This window comes from Anopheles stephensi, chromosome 3 (assembly GCF_013141755.1).
Source record: "Anopheles stephensi strain Indian chromosome 3, UCI_ANSTEP_V1.0, whole genome shotgun sequence".
Lineage (NCBI taxonomy): Eukaryota > Metazoa > Arthropoda > Insecta > Diptera > Culicidae > Anopheles > Anopheles stephensi.
Window position 1 is genome coordinate 43,848,576 of NC_050203.1, and position 17,485 is coordinate 43,866,060.

Genomic DNA, 17,485 nt, shown 5'->3' on the forward strand with positions numbered 1-17,485 from the left:
GATACGTTAATCTATTATCTGTGAGCTTTTCAATTTAACACAACACAAGAAATTTGTAAGAAAGCTCTTCCGATACGGCTCTTCATTATAGTGGAAAAGAATGGATGTACTATTCTTAGATGTGCTATATAGGATAGGTATATAGCGACGACTGTGCATCCAACCCGTCCGATATCTTGTCGCCGCTTCCACATTCCGCTTCCACATTGGTTAAGTTGGTTTAACGCAATTTATTTCCTAACCACGGTTAACCTCTTTGTTGAACTGATGTTTAAATGATTTCTTTATTAATTTATTTAACGTTATATATCTTTGCAACGATACAAATACAACACAAGTGTATATAGAGCGAGCGTTTGCGTCAAAATCGATCGATGAAGGTAAAAATAGCTGAACGTGTTCCTGTTTGCTAGGGGACTTCAAGTGAACGCGATGATTTGAAGATCATGTACTAGAATAAGCTTGTTGTCATGAAGCTTTCGTGCATCAGAGCGGCTGATCTTGCCTGCTTTCTTTCGCCGGATCAAACGTATACGAGGAAGTTCCATCGCACCATCGTTGGTCATTTAGTTAGTTTGAGATTGAACTAGTTCTACTACCAACTATTTTCAACGTAGTGAACCATACGTTGCAGATAATGTTTTCCTTTGCCTTGCCAGTTGTTCATGTTATCTGAGGTGCGTGAGGCTACAGGAATATCTGAGGTTTAAGGTTTCAGATACACCCGTGAGTGTAAAACGTTTTGGATTTCGCTTGTTTAGTTACGTGACGTGAGCTTACAACGAAATGCACCGTAGTGTTAGTAGTAGTAGTAGTAGTGGTGGTAGTATTAGTAGTAGTATTAGCAGTATTTTTTTTTAGTAGTTCTATGTTTCTTCTTTGTTTTCTTTCCAATTGTATTTTATTGTTTTTTTGTTATGTCTGTCTTTTGTATGCGATGCCTAATTATGCTATTCAATTGTAAGGTCTATGGTCCGAGCAGCGCGTAGCATATTGCAATACGAATATGAAACGAATATGAAATGCGTGTTTGTGACTCTGTGTGTTTTACGTGTTTCGAAACATTAACTATTTGTCTTGCATGCAATTTATATGCAGTACAGTAAACGGCTTCGCTAGGCGTGTACGCTCGCGCAACTTACGCCACCTTACGGTTGCTCACGTTTCCCTACTCAGCACATTTCATAGGATCTTCCTGATTTTACAAAACACATTGTTTGTGCCACATGTAAGGACAAGAGAAAGCATACTGTAATCAAATTGTCAGCGCTTCGGGCTGATTATATTTGCCCTCGCTTACCCCTCGGCTTCAGGAAATTTCCGGTCCAGCGGCGCTTTCAGGTCAGCAGTGCATTCGTCCATCACCGGTGTTGTGCCCGTTGGAGCCGCCGTAAGCGACGACGAAGACGAGCGCAGCAGTGGCCTGCAATCGTCGGCCAGATCGATCGAGGAGACCATAATCTCTTCGTGAGCAGCGGCGCTTGTGCTTGAATGGGCGGCTGTCCGTTCATGATCGTGGCATTCACACTGACAATCTTCCGGATTGACATAGTTATACACCTGACCGTCGGCACCTATTTCCTTCCGATCGATAGTGTAGCCGGCACCTTCACTGTTGGAGCTTCGTGGAGTTTGCGGCTGTTGCTGTTGTTTCTGTGGTATTGCTGTGATACGTTTCGGTGCTTTTCGCATCTCTGGTATTGCTTCAACGTCGATCCATTTGTGTCCAGAGGGAGTGGCCGTATTCGCCGACGATGATGATGTAGACGCTTTACGCGGTGGCAGTGGTGGCGGCGTTGGTGAGTCTTCTGACGTAATTCCACGGTTATTGCTGACCATTGAGGACATCATCATCGCCGACGTTGTCGAAGTCGACCGATACTGTCTACCCGTAGTTCCGATGCCTGTTGCACCAGTCCCTCCGGTAATTGCTGCCGTGGTCGTTGTGGTCATTGTGATGGCACCCAACGATGATCGGTGCTCGAATACTCGAGACCCTGCTCCAGACCCAACACTCTCGCTGGCTTTCTTGACCGGTAAGCTGATGCGCAGCTTCGCTACGCCCGTGCCGTTCGCTGCGGAATCACGCATACTTGCTGCATTATCGCCACCGACGCTCGGTCGTGCAATCATTCCCCGCACACCAGAAGTTGTGGTAGTAGTGGCCGACCGCTCATGGCAATACTTCTCTAGTGATCCAGGATGGATGGGGGTGGTCGAACGTGGCCGCTCTAGGGGGTAGGTTTTCAAATCGTGCTGCGTGCGTTCCTTGGCCGGCACTAGCTTTATGCCTACCGGCTTCTCTTCCGGCAACGTCGTCGGAATGTATGGCAGTTCGTCGTCGAAAGATTCCTGAAACACCAGCCCGGCACTTTCATGATCTTCGATCGCAAGCATGTTCGGCCGAAGGGCATGTCGACCAGCCCTCATCGATGCGGAATCAAATTCGGAATCCTTTTCACTCTCCGACGATGCCATACCGTCGTCGATCGTGTTGCTGGAGCCTGGCCGTTCGGTTGATGACATTTGATCATGAGTATGGTTCTTTTGACGCGAAATGTGATTATGATGCTGGTGTTGATGATGTTGATGTAGGTGGTGGTGGTGGTGGTCGTGCTGTTGGTGCTTTGCGTCACTACTTATGCATTCGGTAGGGCTACTACTACGTGACACTACTGCAGCCACTTCATCCGTTATTGCTTCTGTGCTATTCTCTGCAACATAGCTGTCCCGTAGCTGCTCTCGTTGTTGCTGTTGTTGCTGTAGTTGCTGCCTTAACTGGTACTGCTTTTGATGCTCATGGAGTTCCTTCATCAGCATCGCTCCCTTCGCCTGCATGACCTGTTGAGGTGAAGATGATGATGATGTTACACTATCCGCTGTCACAAGGTTGTTTGGGTGCTCACTACATTTACCGGCCAATTGTTTCCTTGTTTGCGCACCGCCACCACCAACAATGCCGCTGCCGACCAACGCACTGCTGTCGTTCGCACCATCCTCATGCCCTGACGGAGCTTTCTGTAGCGAGCCTTCCGAGCTTTGGCTTACAGTTGAGCTATTGCGGTTCATCTCCTTTGTATAATCTTTAAGCGTGGTGCAAAATATTTGCTCCTCGCTACCAGAACCCATGCGCATTTGGAACAGGGCCGCCTGTTTCTGGCGCATGGAAGTGCTTATTGACGACGTTGTAGCATGTTGAACTTGTTGCTGCGATTTGTGAACATCTACACCAACCGATGCTTTCGCTTCCGTCGGAACAGGTACAGAAGATTTTGGTGATTTCGATCTGGATGCCGGAGGCGGTGGCGGCGGAGGGGGAGGTGGAGTCGAATAATCGCCTCTCTTTGGTTCCGGTCGGCGATCTGCAGGGGCTGCGTCGTCGCGTGTTAACGATGTCGACTGATTACCAGCGTGTGCAATGTGACCATCGTCGTGATCCTCACTAACATGCTTTTCAATCCGCTGCGATAGTTCCCCAATGACGTTCTCCCAATGCTGAGTGCTATTCTCCTTATCCTCGATCGGAGACTTGAGCGGTATTATAATACTACCGTCCGGATTGTCGATCCTATAGCATTTGAGCGGTGGCATCGGTTTGGGCCGATCGTGTATCGTAACCGTCATGTTGGCAATGCGTTGCTGTTTGGGTGTTTTGGCGTGTTTTTGAATGATGCTGCTGTGTCCTGTCGGTGTGCCTGATGCAGATACAGACACCTGTGCTCCGCTGCCAGTGGATGCGGTTGTATCCACGAACGAAGACGTCGTTACACCAGCTGCACTACGAAATGAGCCCAACCGCCGTTCCTCTGGTGGTGTGTGCAAAGGAATGTGTATGCTTTGACCATCGAGCGGTGCGTCGTAGTAGCGCAATCCCGTTGAGCCAGGCGATCGTGCTGCACTGATGTTGCTGGTCGCCGCCTGCTGTTCACCACTGCCAGCACTGTAGAAGGATTGGCCGATGCCATCCGCGGCCGAACCCATGGGAGAGGGTGATTTCGATTTTGGGTCCCGTTTTGATTTGAACATCTTCAGCACAAGCTTCTGCTTCGACGGTGTCGAGTTGTTCGATGCGCTCGGATGATCTGTCTGCTGATCGTAGTACCGACCACCTAGCGTTCCCGATTCATTCGATGCCGTCGAGGTGCGCTTTTTCCGTGGTAGATGCTGCTGTTGGAGGTTATTAGGTTTGTCAGTGGAAACACCATCCTTAAATTTAAAAAGCGAACAAAACGAATTCTTTCGCGAAACACTCACGTTTGCTGGGGATGGTGATCGTGTAATACTGGATGCTCGTGTTCGATGCGGATCGTGGGCTGACGAAACCGACAGCTCCTGGGCGCCATCCTTCGGTTTTTCTACGACACGTTCGTTGTCCGCGATGCCGTTATCGCTGTAGCAGTGGTCCGGTTTCAGCTTAATCCGGATGTATTCCGTACCGCTCGGCATAACACCCACTATCGAATTTTTCAAATCGCGTGGCGGAATGTGACGCTTATTGCCAACGCTGCGGCTGGTTTGGTTGGATTTCAAAGTTTGTATCTCGAGATTATTCGTCGTACCCGTTCCACAGTCGGACTTGCGCCGCACATGACCCCCCGCCTTGGCTGTACCAGGCTGGACCCCTTGACCATCTCCTCCGCCGGGAGGTGGTTGTTGCGGAACGGTTTTCGGCACTCCTCGCCGGTGGCCCCCATCTAACGTGGAGTTGGCGGCCATAGCATTGGCTGTATGCACATGTATACCTTCCGCTAAAACGGCCTCTGTAGGGTCTTTCTTTCGGGACAATATTACTTGTTCTAGCATTTGTTCCGTAGAAGGCTCAAGGGCGCTTCCTACCATACCACTTTCGGCATACGCCTGCATAGGCTTCGCGCCACAAAATGATGTCTCTAACAACATCTTATGAGGTGAAGGTGAGCGCGATATTCCAGAAACTGCTGACGTAGCGGACAGTTTGCTGTTCGCTGATCCCTGGCTGCCCACACTTGACAGGCGGCTGGTTCGTCCAGAAATTGAAAGGAATGCCACCACTTCAGAACTGGCGGAATCTTTACGGTTATGTTGCTGTTGTTGCTGCTGGAACTGGTGTTGCTGTTGCGTTGGTTGTTCTTCCAGCTTCCAAATGATTGGCGAGTACCGTTGGGTTGGACAAGATCCGTAGGTAATCTGCAAAAACAAATTATTTTAAACAGTTTTCATTTCAGATGATGTACATTGGTTTTTAAACTGGAATTTATTGTACCTCTTGAAGTTAAATTATACACGGTAATTGTAATTTTTGTTCACATCTAAGCCAATAAACATGCCATTACGGTGTCAAACCGTAATAATAAATAAATAAATAAGTCAATAAATTGAGACTACTGCTGTACCGTTTCCCTGAACAAAGCACTGACCTTCCTCCTGATACGGAAAAAAACACAAACCTCGAACCAGAATTCAATTTGGCGTCCAAATTATAGCCGACCGCACTTGTTTTCCTTATGTGTGTCAATAACGGATTGACTGTAGTTATAAAACTAAACAATTAAGGTACAATTTCTATTAACAAGACACTTATAATTAATTATTCAACGCCAATTCATCAGCAAAAAATTTGTATCATACATGACGGAGAAAATCGATGGTTCAGACCCGGTGTCCACAGTATCCACACAGGATTAAATTCCCAGTCAAAGTAAGAATTACAAAGTGCATAAGAGACATGCCATCATGTGCTCCATTTGTCGACCTAATACTGATACTTACTTGCGTATTGGGTTTCTCCTTCTCTCGATTTCCCTTTTCCGGTTCCATAAACTGAAGTTCTTCGGTAGAATTCCGCAAGTCAAGTGTGTCTTCCTCACGAAAACCGAGCACGCCTGAGTCTTGCAGTGTGCCAGTACCGACCTGTGTTAAGTACCGTGGGTAGCAAAGAGAATAGAAAGATTTGAAATTGCTTATTGCCTCATTTGTATTAGTTAGTCTAATAGGCAAAAGGCATCGATCGAAATGCATCACGTGGACTACCCATCTGACACAGGTGGGTCGTAGCATACCTGTTCGAAGACATTTTCGGGACTGCTGTCTCTACTGTCGTGATGGGATGAGTGAGAAGAAGCTCGACTAATGTCTATGCGTGGCGTTGCCGGTATCAGTGCCGATGGGCAATCAAAGGTTTTGGTCGGTGAGCCACGGCTTGAATCGATAGAGGGCTTTTCCTGTGACCACCGTTGCAGATTGTGATGATTTTGTTGCTCCATCTACAAAGGCGAAGAAAACAATCATTCATAAACTGCAGATTCATAATTTGTTCGGGAAATGATTGGCTTAACTTGTTAATTGCAATGTAAGATTATTGTTCAATTTATTTTATTATAAAAAAATAATTTGGTACGTGTAGCGATCATTTAATATTCCGGACTATTACATTAATTTTATCGAGGAATTCATTACACGAAAGGAACTTTTACAACTAATTTATTGTTGCAGTGCGTTTAACAATCATGGTTGAGCCCAGACGAGATTATTATCCTGTCCAGTGGTGACCCCTCGATGGTTTTCTTTGAGCGAAAAAATAAGAGAAGATGTGCTTTTTCGTTGTTTGGATACCTGTGACGGCAACGACACCGGCCTTCATACGGCAGGATCGCCGGGCGAATCTCGTCCGGATCGTCTCCCATTTAGACTTGACTTGTTTAAATTAAGAGCATTAGAAGTATGAAAAGAAGTCATTTTCAACTGTACTTGTTGAAGCTTTTGAGTGCCATTTTAAGGTCATTTGTTTTTAGCTAATTTTAGGCACTTAGCGTTTTACGTTCTTCTGCTACTAGCATAATATTGAAGCACTTTAACCTCTTGAGGTACTTTTTAGGGGCCAATACTGTCAGGATAAATTTAACATGCTTTATACTGATACTGTACACACAAACCCGAACCCGAAAATCTCGCAACATAGCACCGTGAGAAACCGAGAGCCATTATATGCAAAGAAGTGAGCATTACTGAGAGATGAGATAATACGGGAGAATACAGAACGTTTTCACGAGCAGATACGCGGAGAGAAAGTAGCAAAAAGCCTAGTTAGACAAATGAAAATGAAAGAAACATTAATACGAATGGAACCCTGTTGGGAACCCGAAGAAATGGCTATCTTTTGAGCATGAAGAAACAAACGCAACAAATGTACTAACACAAAGCTTAAATAAAGCTCACACCACCACCAACAGTTGGCAGCAGAACTGCACAAGTGAAGAAAACCACCAAAAGGCTTACCCAAATGGAAGATAGAAGCAGAATGACATCTTGCACGCTTGTGGTTTGTTCTAAACGGGTAGTGCTACTCTTGCTCTCGCCATTAATCAGCAAGAAGGATGCAGGGAGCAGGATAGAGCTTAAAAATAGGACATTCAATGACAGCGGCGCAGCAAAACAACCGGAAAGACATCGCTTATAATCGAAACCTGACCTCTTTTTAGTGTTTCGTCGATCTATTTTTGAACTACAAGGTGCACCCTGGCGTGATTAAATAATCCTGACCATGTGGCTAGGTGGTAATAGTTCCGATTTTCGGACACTGGCTAAAAGCACTCAAATCGACATTTGTGCTGACCTATTGATGGGCAGACAATAAGTGTGCTGCAGTAAAAAATTAAAATTAAACCAGCTGAAGGATCATCACAACCTCCCGTACGCCTGAGCGCGTTACTGCTTCCTGACATTGAACAAATGTGCCATTCCCGCACATTAGTGACGTAATAGGGAAAGCAATGGTGCTAGTAGTTCGATTGGACTGTGAAGGTAGGACGCATTTTACTACCGAACGCGCTTCATATTTTAGATTCGTACCTGTGCTTTCTCTTCGGCCGTAGTGTCTTCCATCGAGGCGATTGGTGCCGGACCAAGGCGTTTCTGTTTACGAGACGATGGAGACGACGATGCTACATTCATTGCGTTTTGAAATACACCCTTGGCGTTCGTCTAGTGCTAGCAGCAAGGAAGGAGGAACTCGAAAGGCTGGAAGAGTGGATTTGGAGCAAGAGCTGGGGTATGGAAAACGGCAGAGGAACTCTAGATGTGGTGGGTTCAGAACGAACTTGAAATGTCGCTTTGTATTCTACTGCAAATTAAACTCACTGCACCACTTTCGGTTGCGCACCACGCACTCTTTTTTGTTGGCTTCGCGCGAGCTATCTGAGCTTTTGGCAAAAATCACTTCCCAATCCTAGTAGCTGCTGGCAGTACGGAGATTATTAACGGTATTGCACATCCTCGTTTAGGCTGCCCGCTTGGAGTGCGATGAAAACGATAAGGACGATAAGCTACGACGGCAGTGTCGGCATGATGCAATGGTTCACCTCCATCATATATTGATCCATTCATCAAATTCCGATAGCTTCCGGACAGATAGCTGCAGCAGTAGCATGTGCGTCGGCTGCAAGAAGAACGGCGAAACAGAAAAGGGAAGTGACACTGGGGGCACTCACTGGGTGCTCCTGCTTAGCTAATCACTTGAGCTCTGCTAGCCAATGCTGCCATGCTCTCGAAAGCTTAAAAATCATTAAGTTTCAATCATGAACGAGGAACGAACATCGCACAAACCACGTACCAGCAATCGGTCACAGGAAGTTACACTTTTGCACATTTACGAATAAAATAACATAAAAAAACGCACGCACGCACACACACACACACTGACACGTTAGGCTTACCACGAAGGTATTCACGAAGAACGGGGAAACCGTATCTCATAGGTATTGTGAAGGAGAAGAGCGGCGGATATTCTATGCGGTAATATTATGACACAACACCAACAGGGTATTTGGTAGGCACTTTTTCCACATCGAATCGAATCAACAACAAACCACCACCAAGACCTCAATAACTTCGGAATGACTACGGTGCATCGCCAAGACCATCTTTCCACCTTACGCAAACTTCCATCCACGCTTGCTTGATTGATTATCGCACTAGCACGGTTAATTCGCCAATATTCCTTTGCGCTCCACAACGTTTGTTCAGCCCGCGAACCTGCTGGAATGTGCACTTGTTCAGATGTAATATGCAACCATTCTTGGGTTAGCAAACCAACAATAGGAACAATTATACCATTCAGCCGTCTCGCAAACGGTTCTGCTGTACAGCGGAGCGAATGATTTTTTAACCCTGCAATCTAATAAGGCGCATGTCGGCACTGCTGGCGCCTTTAAGCACGGCTGCCTCAAACTCCGTTTCATCCGTGCGGGCCGTATTCGGCAGACTTGGTTGGGCTTGCCATGCTGCAGAAATTAAACGATACGGCTTAGTACACGATTGGCTATCGATTTACCGTGGACCTCTTTTCGAACTAGGACCGTGTTCGCTCGTTTGGTCGCGACTGAAAACCAAAGCCCCGATGATGATGATGATGGTCCGCTTCGTTCACGCTCGTGCTACACCGCTAGCAGTGAAGGCGCATGAGTACAACTTTCGGCATATTTTACCCACTGGAAAAGTGCCACTGTTCGGACTCGCACCACTAACGGGCAACGGGATTGCAAATGGGGAGGAAGAAAATTGGAGGATACATGAATCGTAAGTCTTTCGTCTGTCGATTACATGATCGCATCAGTTCTGGCGAAACAACTATTCCTGAAGGAAAACGCTTGCATATGTACAATCGGCAATCGCAACCACAGTTCCATACTAATCATTTCAATAACCTAAAAATACTGTCTGCCTGCCTACCATTCGTCCTTTCCATCGATCATCAATCCGCGTTTAGATTTTAAAACTAAATTTTATATTTTATATACACTTACCTTTATCATCTTTCCGATTATCCGTCTGGCACATATTTCGATTCCACATCTATATCAGTTTATTTTTTACAAAGTTTTCGTTTACGGGTTTCTTAAGCACACAGCACAAGCTGCATGACACAGAGGTTTGTGCTTTTACAGAACAATTCCTATTAGCTTGGATGATGTTTTTGCGGTAGAATGCAAGAACTTCCGTATACACATTGGCTGCTTCAGATGTTTGTCAACAATCTTCTGTATTTTGTCGATATTGCTTTCCAAGCTGTAGTTTTCATTACTCGCTTCCAGATGCTGTAGTTCCGCTATACAGTAGTCCCGGACCAGTTCTAGCTCGCCATAGATGTTAACTTCATTTTTGTCAAACACCTTAAGCTGCAAATAACAAAAAGAAACGACAACAAAATTAGATTCCGAATCTTTCTTCTGGGCCATTCTTTCTGGGCTTTCCTCACATCTGTTACATCGTCTATGTTAACGGAATCGTCTTCTGTTTCCTGCTCTTTTAATGTCCATATCACGACGATAACGGCCACTATCTGGTTTACAGTAAACTTATGAGCAACCATTGTTTTGCTTAGTAATCGTAAGTATACACTTTGTGCATATGTCGCTACAAGAGGTTCTGTAAGATAGAAGAGAGAAGTGAGAGAAATACAGTACAGAATAATAATAAAGAGCTTGCAGCCTCTATTGTAATCTCCACTTACTTTGTTTTACTTTCTCAATCACATGGTACAGTTGACTAACGACTATTGATGCCTTGGCACGGATATTACAATCATCATCACTCAGCAAATTCAGCAGTGCGAAACTGAAACTTATGTACTGATTTAAAGATTTCCCATCGAAAATTTTCCTACCGACTATATGCAAACATTCCACCGCCGTCATTCTGTGAAAAGATTCAAATGCAGGTGCTCGTGAGCAGAGGGTTATTTTTAAAACGTTAATTACTAATTTCGTGTTCATTGCCTTACCTAATGGGTTTGGATTGATATGCAGCACTTAGAGTGGGTAAAAAATCTACATTCAACGTAAACTCACTCGAACCCTTTGTTTCGTTTTGCAACAGACGTTTCAAACAGCGGAACATGGCACTACGCAACTGATAGGGTTGACAGCTCGCTGCTTTGTATAGGATCTGCATTGCCTCGCGGATACTTTTCCCATCCAACAGTACGTTGCTGACGGCCACACCGCTGTAGCTTAGTACCAGGTACGCTTTAACCTGGATCGTGTACAGCTGGTTGTGGCCCTCGTTGCCGGGGCTTATCAATCGTCGCAAACAGCAGTGAAACTGCTGGGAACGCAACAGTTCCGCCTTCAGCCACCGCAATCGATCTGGCTTTAGTTCGCAAATGTTGCGGAAGTAAAACACCTCCACAGGGGTGATATCGTATTCTTCGCAGTGCTTTCCAATGTGGTCGACATCCAGCACCAATAAGATTGTGTTTAGCATCGCCTTTATATATTCTGGCGACTGCCGCGTTTCTCCGTCCGGCTCGATGCGCAACAGGAAGCATTGCGAGCTCCGCATTCCCGTCTCGTCATCACTGTACAGATACATAAACGTTTTCAGCAGAACAATTTTCTGAAACACCAACGGTTCTCCGTAAAAGTTCCGATGGTTTGCCAAATTAAGCAGATAATCAACAATGTTGCTCAGATCATCTATAAACTGGTCGTCTTCTGCAATGATGATGTGTTGGCATCTGGAAGAAGAAACATATCTCGCTACTTACAACCAAACGGAACAATCTTTCAAAGGTTTAACTTAAGCCCTGCTTACCTTGCTAGAATTTCCAGCAATATGTCCAGTATGGTGCTGTAGATGATGAAATTCGGCTTTACTTCAAACAGATAGTTTGAGATCGCGGTGTACAGCTCGATCCAATTATTCAACTGCCCGCTCGAAGTTGCTGCCGCTACTAAGCCGGGGTTTTTCGTTTTCACGAGGTACAAAATCTGCAGTAATGCGCCGTGTAAGGAGTTGGGATTGACATTTCGGTTGTTGGAACGATTCAGGCTTTCCAGCAACAAGCAGATCCTGTCAAACATCAGGTCCGGCGAAACTATAATGGAAACAATTTTTGCTGCCAAGTAACGGGTTTGCAATTCCGCACAACCGGAACAAATTGATACTAAAGGAACGAAGCGTGAAAGCTGAAAGCAACGAAACACGGACGAAAAGTTAGAACGGCAAAGGAAAACAACAGCCACTTGTGTCCTTGTGCTCAGAAACAACAAACCTACCTTCAAATTGGATTCGCTACCTTCTAAGGCGGATGGATACAGTCGGCTGAGCAGCAACAGTAGTGGATGTAATTTTTTGCTTCTAGTGCCCTGGATGATAATTTTGCTCGCCCTTTCCAGTTCAAGCACGAAATAATCATACAGCACCGGGTATCTGTGAATCGAATGAACCAACAAATCCTATTTGTACATCACTGTCGGCATACGAATGCTTTCAAAAAAGTACACTTACCTCAAGAAGAATATTCTTCCAGTCATTTTGTTACGAATGTTAAGATTCTCCGAGTCCTTGGTTCTTTGTACTCCAAATACGCGAACCATCAGCGCGGAGAATAGCAACGTTGATGAATTGCGTTCCTAAGTAAGGATGAAGTTCATCTGGTTAAACGCTTTACGAATGGTATACCACCATCGAACGCCCTCCATTATGTGCGCTCCAATAACTTACCGACCATGACTCCGCCTCGTAACCGTTGATGGCGCACATGATTCCTTCCGAAACGAACTCGCCTACCGTTTCGCCCAAATCAGTCGATCGAAAAAGCGAACGTAGTATATTAAGCGAATGGGTACGCGTCTGACTGCTTGTAGTGCTCGACCGGCATAGTTCGAGCAGTGTTTTCATGCAAAACTGTAAGCCCTTCGTGGAGCTAACCTGTAGCTCCGACGTTATCAAGGCTTGTATTATGAACGGGATGCCCGCGCTGCGACGAGTTACGCACAGTTTATCGAGGTTGATCTCGGCGATGTCTCTGTCAGTAATTGTATACGCGGCAACCGGTCCCATGCCCCCGGTGATTGCCGTTATCAACTCTTGAATCCATCGCATCGGTAGCTGATGAAGTTCGGCGTGTGGCGATCCCCACAGGCGTAAGCAAATCTTCGAAAATCCTATGTACGCTTGCTCAAATGCGCCTCGGTGCTTCGTTTCCGAAAGGAGTTCAATGAACTGATTCCCGATGCTTAAAATCTGCTGGCACGTTAAAAGCCCGCCATTGTCGCCCGGCATTGCAGTGCTTCCCGTTTCGATGATCGGAGAACGGGAAGCAATATCGCCAAGTATCAAAGAAATTTCTTTGATGGTGCGCCAGGAACAGAGCAAAACCATTTGGGGCGTCGTTTCTGGCCTGCTTCCTTCTGGCCGGCCTACCTCGTCGTTCTGTGCACTTTGAATTGAGCTGCTGCTGATATCATCTGGTGATGATAGTTCGTTACCCTCGTCCATTTCGATGTCGGTACATTCGGACAAGTTTGTCACTGCGAAATCTTCTAAAAATGTTCCTTCTGGCGAAGAATTGTTGGTTACCACCGAAACCACTTTTGCTATGCTGTCACAGGTACTGATCAACCGCGTAATAGACGTTCGCCAGCATTCATCGCCAGAAAGTTCCTTTAAATCTAGCTTGCTCAACAAGTGACGAATGCAGATCAACGCTCCAAACATGGGGTTCTCCCGCGAAGCTCGCAGCAGCGAATGGCTAGCTAATCGATATCCTTGCATTAAAATTTCCTCGCACCACAGAAAGCAGCGGTATACTTTTGCCGCCACATTACAGTTAACCGGCTCCATCTCCAGACGGGGAGTGTCGATGGTGCTGTTTACGAAGCACAGATACTCAAGATAATATGCTGCCGACAGTGAATCGTTTGGCCGCGGACTAATCATCAGAGTGCGAGTGATCTCGTAATTGAGTTCGCCGTTGAACTGTTCGATGAACTGCTTCGGGCAAAACGATAGCACTTTTAGCGAGTAGTGTTTGTTGGACTCGTAGCTATCGTTTAAAGCCGACAGCAGTATACGCACCTGCCGTTCGTTCCACATGCTTATGTTTTCGTCGTCGTAAAAAATGTAGGAAGAAATTTGCAGCAGCTGTAGCAGAATTTGAAACGAAATTGCTCGCCGGCTGTAGTTGGCGCCAATAAACTGATTCACGATGCAGAACTCGTGCAGTCGTTTGACAAACTCGTAGTAGTAATGACTTTTGCCATCGATATCCGACTTTTTAATGATGCTTAGAAATCCCGAACGAAGCCGGTTGAGCGCACTCTTCATGCAGGATGTAATTTTCTGCCGCAAGGAAGCCGCCTGGACGTTTATGTTCGTTTCCAGGAAAAACAGAATGCACTCCAGATCTTGCTTGGTGAATATTTCGGTGCTTTTATGACACTCTGTTATCAGGTATAGGGCGGACATGCGGGTAGAATCGTCGGAGGATATCATCGCTTCCCGGATATCAGCGTAGGACAGCAAATTTTTCCACATCGCTTCTGTCGACTGGACTGCATCGAAGAGGCCATTTTTCCGAGCAATTCCCAACGAGGACAGTACCAAACCGTAACTGATACCGACTTTGCTGTCGATCATGTAAATTGCGATTTCGGGATAAGCACGAATCGCTTTTCTTATGAGATCGTGGAGTGTTTCGCGTATATCATTTCCTCTGTTTCCTTCCTTGCTGGGTTCCTCGGCGGCGTCGTGCATGGATGCTTCGTTCGGGTCGACTGCATCAACGATTCCGCCGATGCTTCCTTCCCGTCCGTTGGTAATTTCCATCAAAATAGGGTTTACCCAACGATTGAACCATTCCTGCTTGTTGTCCTCGTACGAGTAAGACATCATCAGTGTCTCGTAGCAATTGTTGATGTGCAAATTTGTATTCGAATGATCGTTATGGGTAAGCGATCGAAGCAAAAACTCCGCAACGTCTGGAATGGCACGCAAAACTTCTTTCGCCTTCAGTATGGAAGATATTGCACTGATCAGTATGCACTTTGTGTTGATATTGATTCCTCCGTTACGAATGTAATCGTAAATTATGGCGTTTAGCGAATCGTCTAAGCGCGTCCCCAGCTGTATGGTGCATTTCAGCAGATCGCGCGATATATGCCGAATGCTGTCGACATAGTGATCCAGATGGGACAGCGAATAGCGCAGATTTATCGCCAGGATATCGACGAGCTCTTTTCGTTCCGATGTTTTATAGCCATCCAGCTTGAGACCGAGCAGTCGTTTGGTCATTTGAAAAAACCCACGCGTCGTCCCTAGCACGATGCTCACTTCTACCGAGTTTTCCTCCGAAATTTCTTTTAAAACCGTTGCCGCCCGATGGAGCACCTCTATACCTTTCCATTCCGGGCTGGAGAAATGTTCGTTTTCTATCGTGCAGATGATACCATTCACCAGGCACATTTGTTTTGCCGAACTATCCTCATCGAACACACGCTGTGCTAGCCGTAGGAATCTTCTCTCCAGATTAGCATTCATTGCTATGAGTATACCACAGTTTGTTTTCGTGTCCATCGGTATCTCCGGATTTTCCAACAGATCCCAGCATATGAGTACAAGTTTTTCCACATTTTTCTCACCCTCGTACGACGCTTTCAGTTGATCGGGGAACTGCTGAAAGCAGGATATAACAATCCGGATAGCAGAATGAATGAATAAACACAGCTCACTCTTATCCGAAGGTGATACCTGATCGCTGCAAATGGTACAAGAATATGCTTATTAAATGTCGTTTGAAAGAGGGTAGCAACACGAGAACTGGTATTCTTACTTCATCCGCTCGAGGTACACCATGACGGATTTGTTCAGGAATTGAAATAATTGTTGCAAACTTAGACGAACAGCTTCACAACCAACCTTGAAATTTTCAAAGCAACTTCCGATGTTGCAGATGGTTGTATTTCGGCGCGTTGGTTCACTGGTCGCACTAGAATCCTGCTCAATGCGTGCTTTTATACTGTTGGCAATACTATCCGCAACAATTTCACGGCTGGAGGTTAGGTTGCTTAACGATCGAGCTATCGTATTCCGGACAGCATGTTTCAGGGGCGCTTCCATGAACAAGTTTGCTAACGTTTGGACGTGCAACTTCAGCGAATCCTCGAGTCCCACCACGAAGGAGGAGTACTGAAACAAGACCCGTACTGTGTATAATATGCCGGTGCCGACGCTCCGTTTGTAAACATACCTCCTTCAGGACCTTAACCTGACCCTCTACAGTTTCTGACGAATTTAGTTGATTTAGGTAAGAGTTATCTGCGAGTAAAGGAGACGCATTAGATGGTGGTTCTAGTTTTGTTAACATGGCATTCGCTCTTTACCTGCAGTCAAATATACAGAAGGCACTTGGAACAGGTCCATTCGAATTTCGGAATTTTTTTTCACGTTCTCACTTGCTCGCACATTAGAAATGCGCAATGATAACCCGTTCATGTTTCTGATCTATTCGGAACTGATATACGGGCAAAACAATAAACCTTTTCTTATCACTGTTGCTGGCGGCTACGATTATGCTTTCGTCCAACGTTTTAAGAAGGACACTTGACACATTCTTAATGCCTCGCGCCCCTTTTGTTGAAATCCTCCCAAAGAGGGTTGAATAAACGTGTGCAAAGTTTGGAAAACGATTTCTTTTAATAAACTTTTCCGGAGGGAGAGATGTAGCGAAAGTATGCAAACATTTGCTCGTTCGTTCTCCTTTGCTTGCTGTATTTCGTCGGAAGCTGTCAAAATATCACCTCGTGAAAAGTGTGCACATGTAGTTATCCATCGGTCATAACGCTTGATAACTTCATCTAGCTTTCTAACAACTATCGGCTCAAAAATTAATGAAAATGTTGGTTTAATCTCTGAAATATATATGTTGTTACTTTTTTTGAATAATTTTGTATCCAGGGGACTGCATTTCCACGGTATAGAGCTGTGGATTTAAAAAATCGTAAATAATGCGAGTGTCAGGAGCGCATTCCATTGTGCATGTTTTACGCAGCGTGTTTTCGTTTATGGTAGGCGGTTCAAGTGATGTGCTCTGGTTGTTCGGACCAGGCGTCTTGTGTTGGATAAGGTAGAAGGTTGCGAGTGTTTCAGAAGTAGAATCATAGTTCCCAGAAGTCTGTGATGTGTTTCTGTGTGTTTTCTAAAAACCCTTTTTGTATTCCCTTGCTTTAATTTTTCTCTAGCCGGTGCACAGGGGCGGAGAGCTTCAATGCGCCAGGCTTCCATATGATTGAAATGCATCAACTTGTACCTGGATCAATCGGAAACATTTAACCTGCAAATAATCGTTTTGTGCTCTGGAATATGAATTTGTCTTTCTAAAATTGAGTATGAACTTCCATGAAAAGTATACATTTCGAAAGCTCATTTAACCAGACTTACACTAATGAAATGTTAGTTTTGCGGCAGAGTTGTTTACCGGATACGGGCTCGTAAACTGCCGGTAAAAATTCTATGATAGTGAGTATATTCTCCGATGCTCAAAAACTGGAATAGGTATATCACAAATAAAATAGTGAAGTATGCTATCCTTTTTTCAAAAAACCTAGCTGCACGAGTGTGCTATTATGATAGCATTGAAACAGTTTTATAAAAGGTACACAGGGGCGGTAAAAGGGCGGTTTTGGCTGGTATTCGTATGGACTGTTCGTTTAATAGTATCTCCTTCCTC

General features: G+C 45.3%; 2 protein-coding genes and 1 long non-coding RNA gene across 7 annotated transcripts; 1 reads left to right on the forward strand and 2 right to left on the reverse strand.

Annotated features, from left to right (window-relative positions):
• Nucleotides 1-265: 265 nt before the first annotated feature.
• On the reverse strand, nt 266-9,911 carry LOC118510983 (serine-rich adhesin for platelets). 5 transcript variants are annotated; one of them, XM_036053489.1, is made up of 6 exons: nt 7,828-7,966; nt 6,039-6,242; nt 5,749-5,889; nt 4,255-5,166; nt 1,301-4,164; nt 266-1,195 (listed from the first exon to the last, which is right to left on the reverse strand). In XM_036053489.1, exons 1-6 carry the CDS (start codon nt 7,927-7,929, stop codon nt 1,183-1,185), a joined length of 4,236 nt encoding a protein of 1,411 aa, XP_035909382.1. In that variant the 5' UTR covers nt 7,930-7,966; the 3' UTR covers nt 266-1,182. The 5 variants fall into 5 exon arrangements, with proteins under 5 accessions (XP_035909382.1, XP_035909381.1, XP_035909383.1 ...); XM_036053488.1 differs by having other exon boundaries at nt 1,301-4,167; XM_036053490.1 differs by lacking the exon at nt 7,828-7,966 and adding an exon at nt 9,780-9,911 and having other exon boundaries at nt 1,301-5,166.
• LOC118510986 lies at nt 6,954-8,381 on the forward strand. The gene is made up of 3 exons (XR_004906097.1): nt 6,954-7,779; nt 7,851-8,058; nt 8,259-8,381. It is a non-coding gene; the product is annotated as an uncharacterized LOC118510986 (long non-coding RNA).
• On the reverse strand, nt 9,821-16,546 carry LOC118510981 (thyroid adenoma-associated protein homolog). The gene is made up of 11 exons (XM_036053482.1): nt 16,140-16,546; nt 16,007-16,074; nt 15,590-15,945; nt 12,481-15,514; nt 12,265-12,389; nt 12,033-12,186; nt 11,569-11,942; nt 10,757-11,491; nt 10,487-10,671; nt 10,232-10,401; nt 9,821-10,151 (listed from the first exon to the last, which is right to left on the reverse strand). Exons 1-11 carry the CDS (start codon nt 16,249-16,251, stop codon nt 9,915-9,917), a joined length of 5,550 nt encoding a protein of 1,849 aa, XP_035909375.1. The 5' UTR covers nt 16,252-16,546; the 3' UTR covers nt 9,821-9,914.
• Between the last annotated feature and the right edge of the window lie 939 nt (nt 16,547-17,485).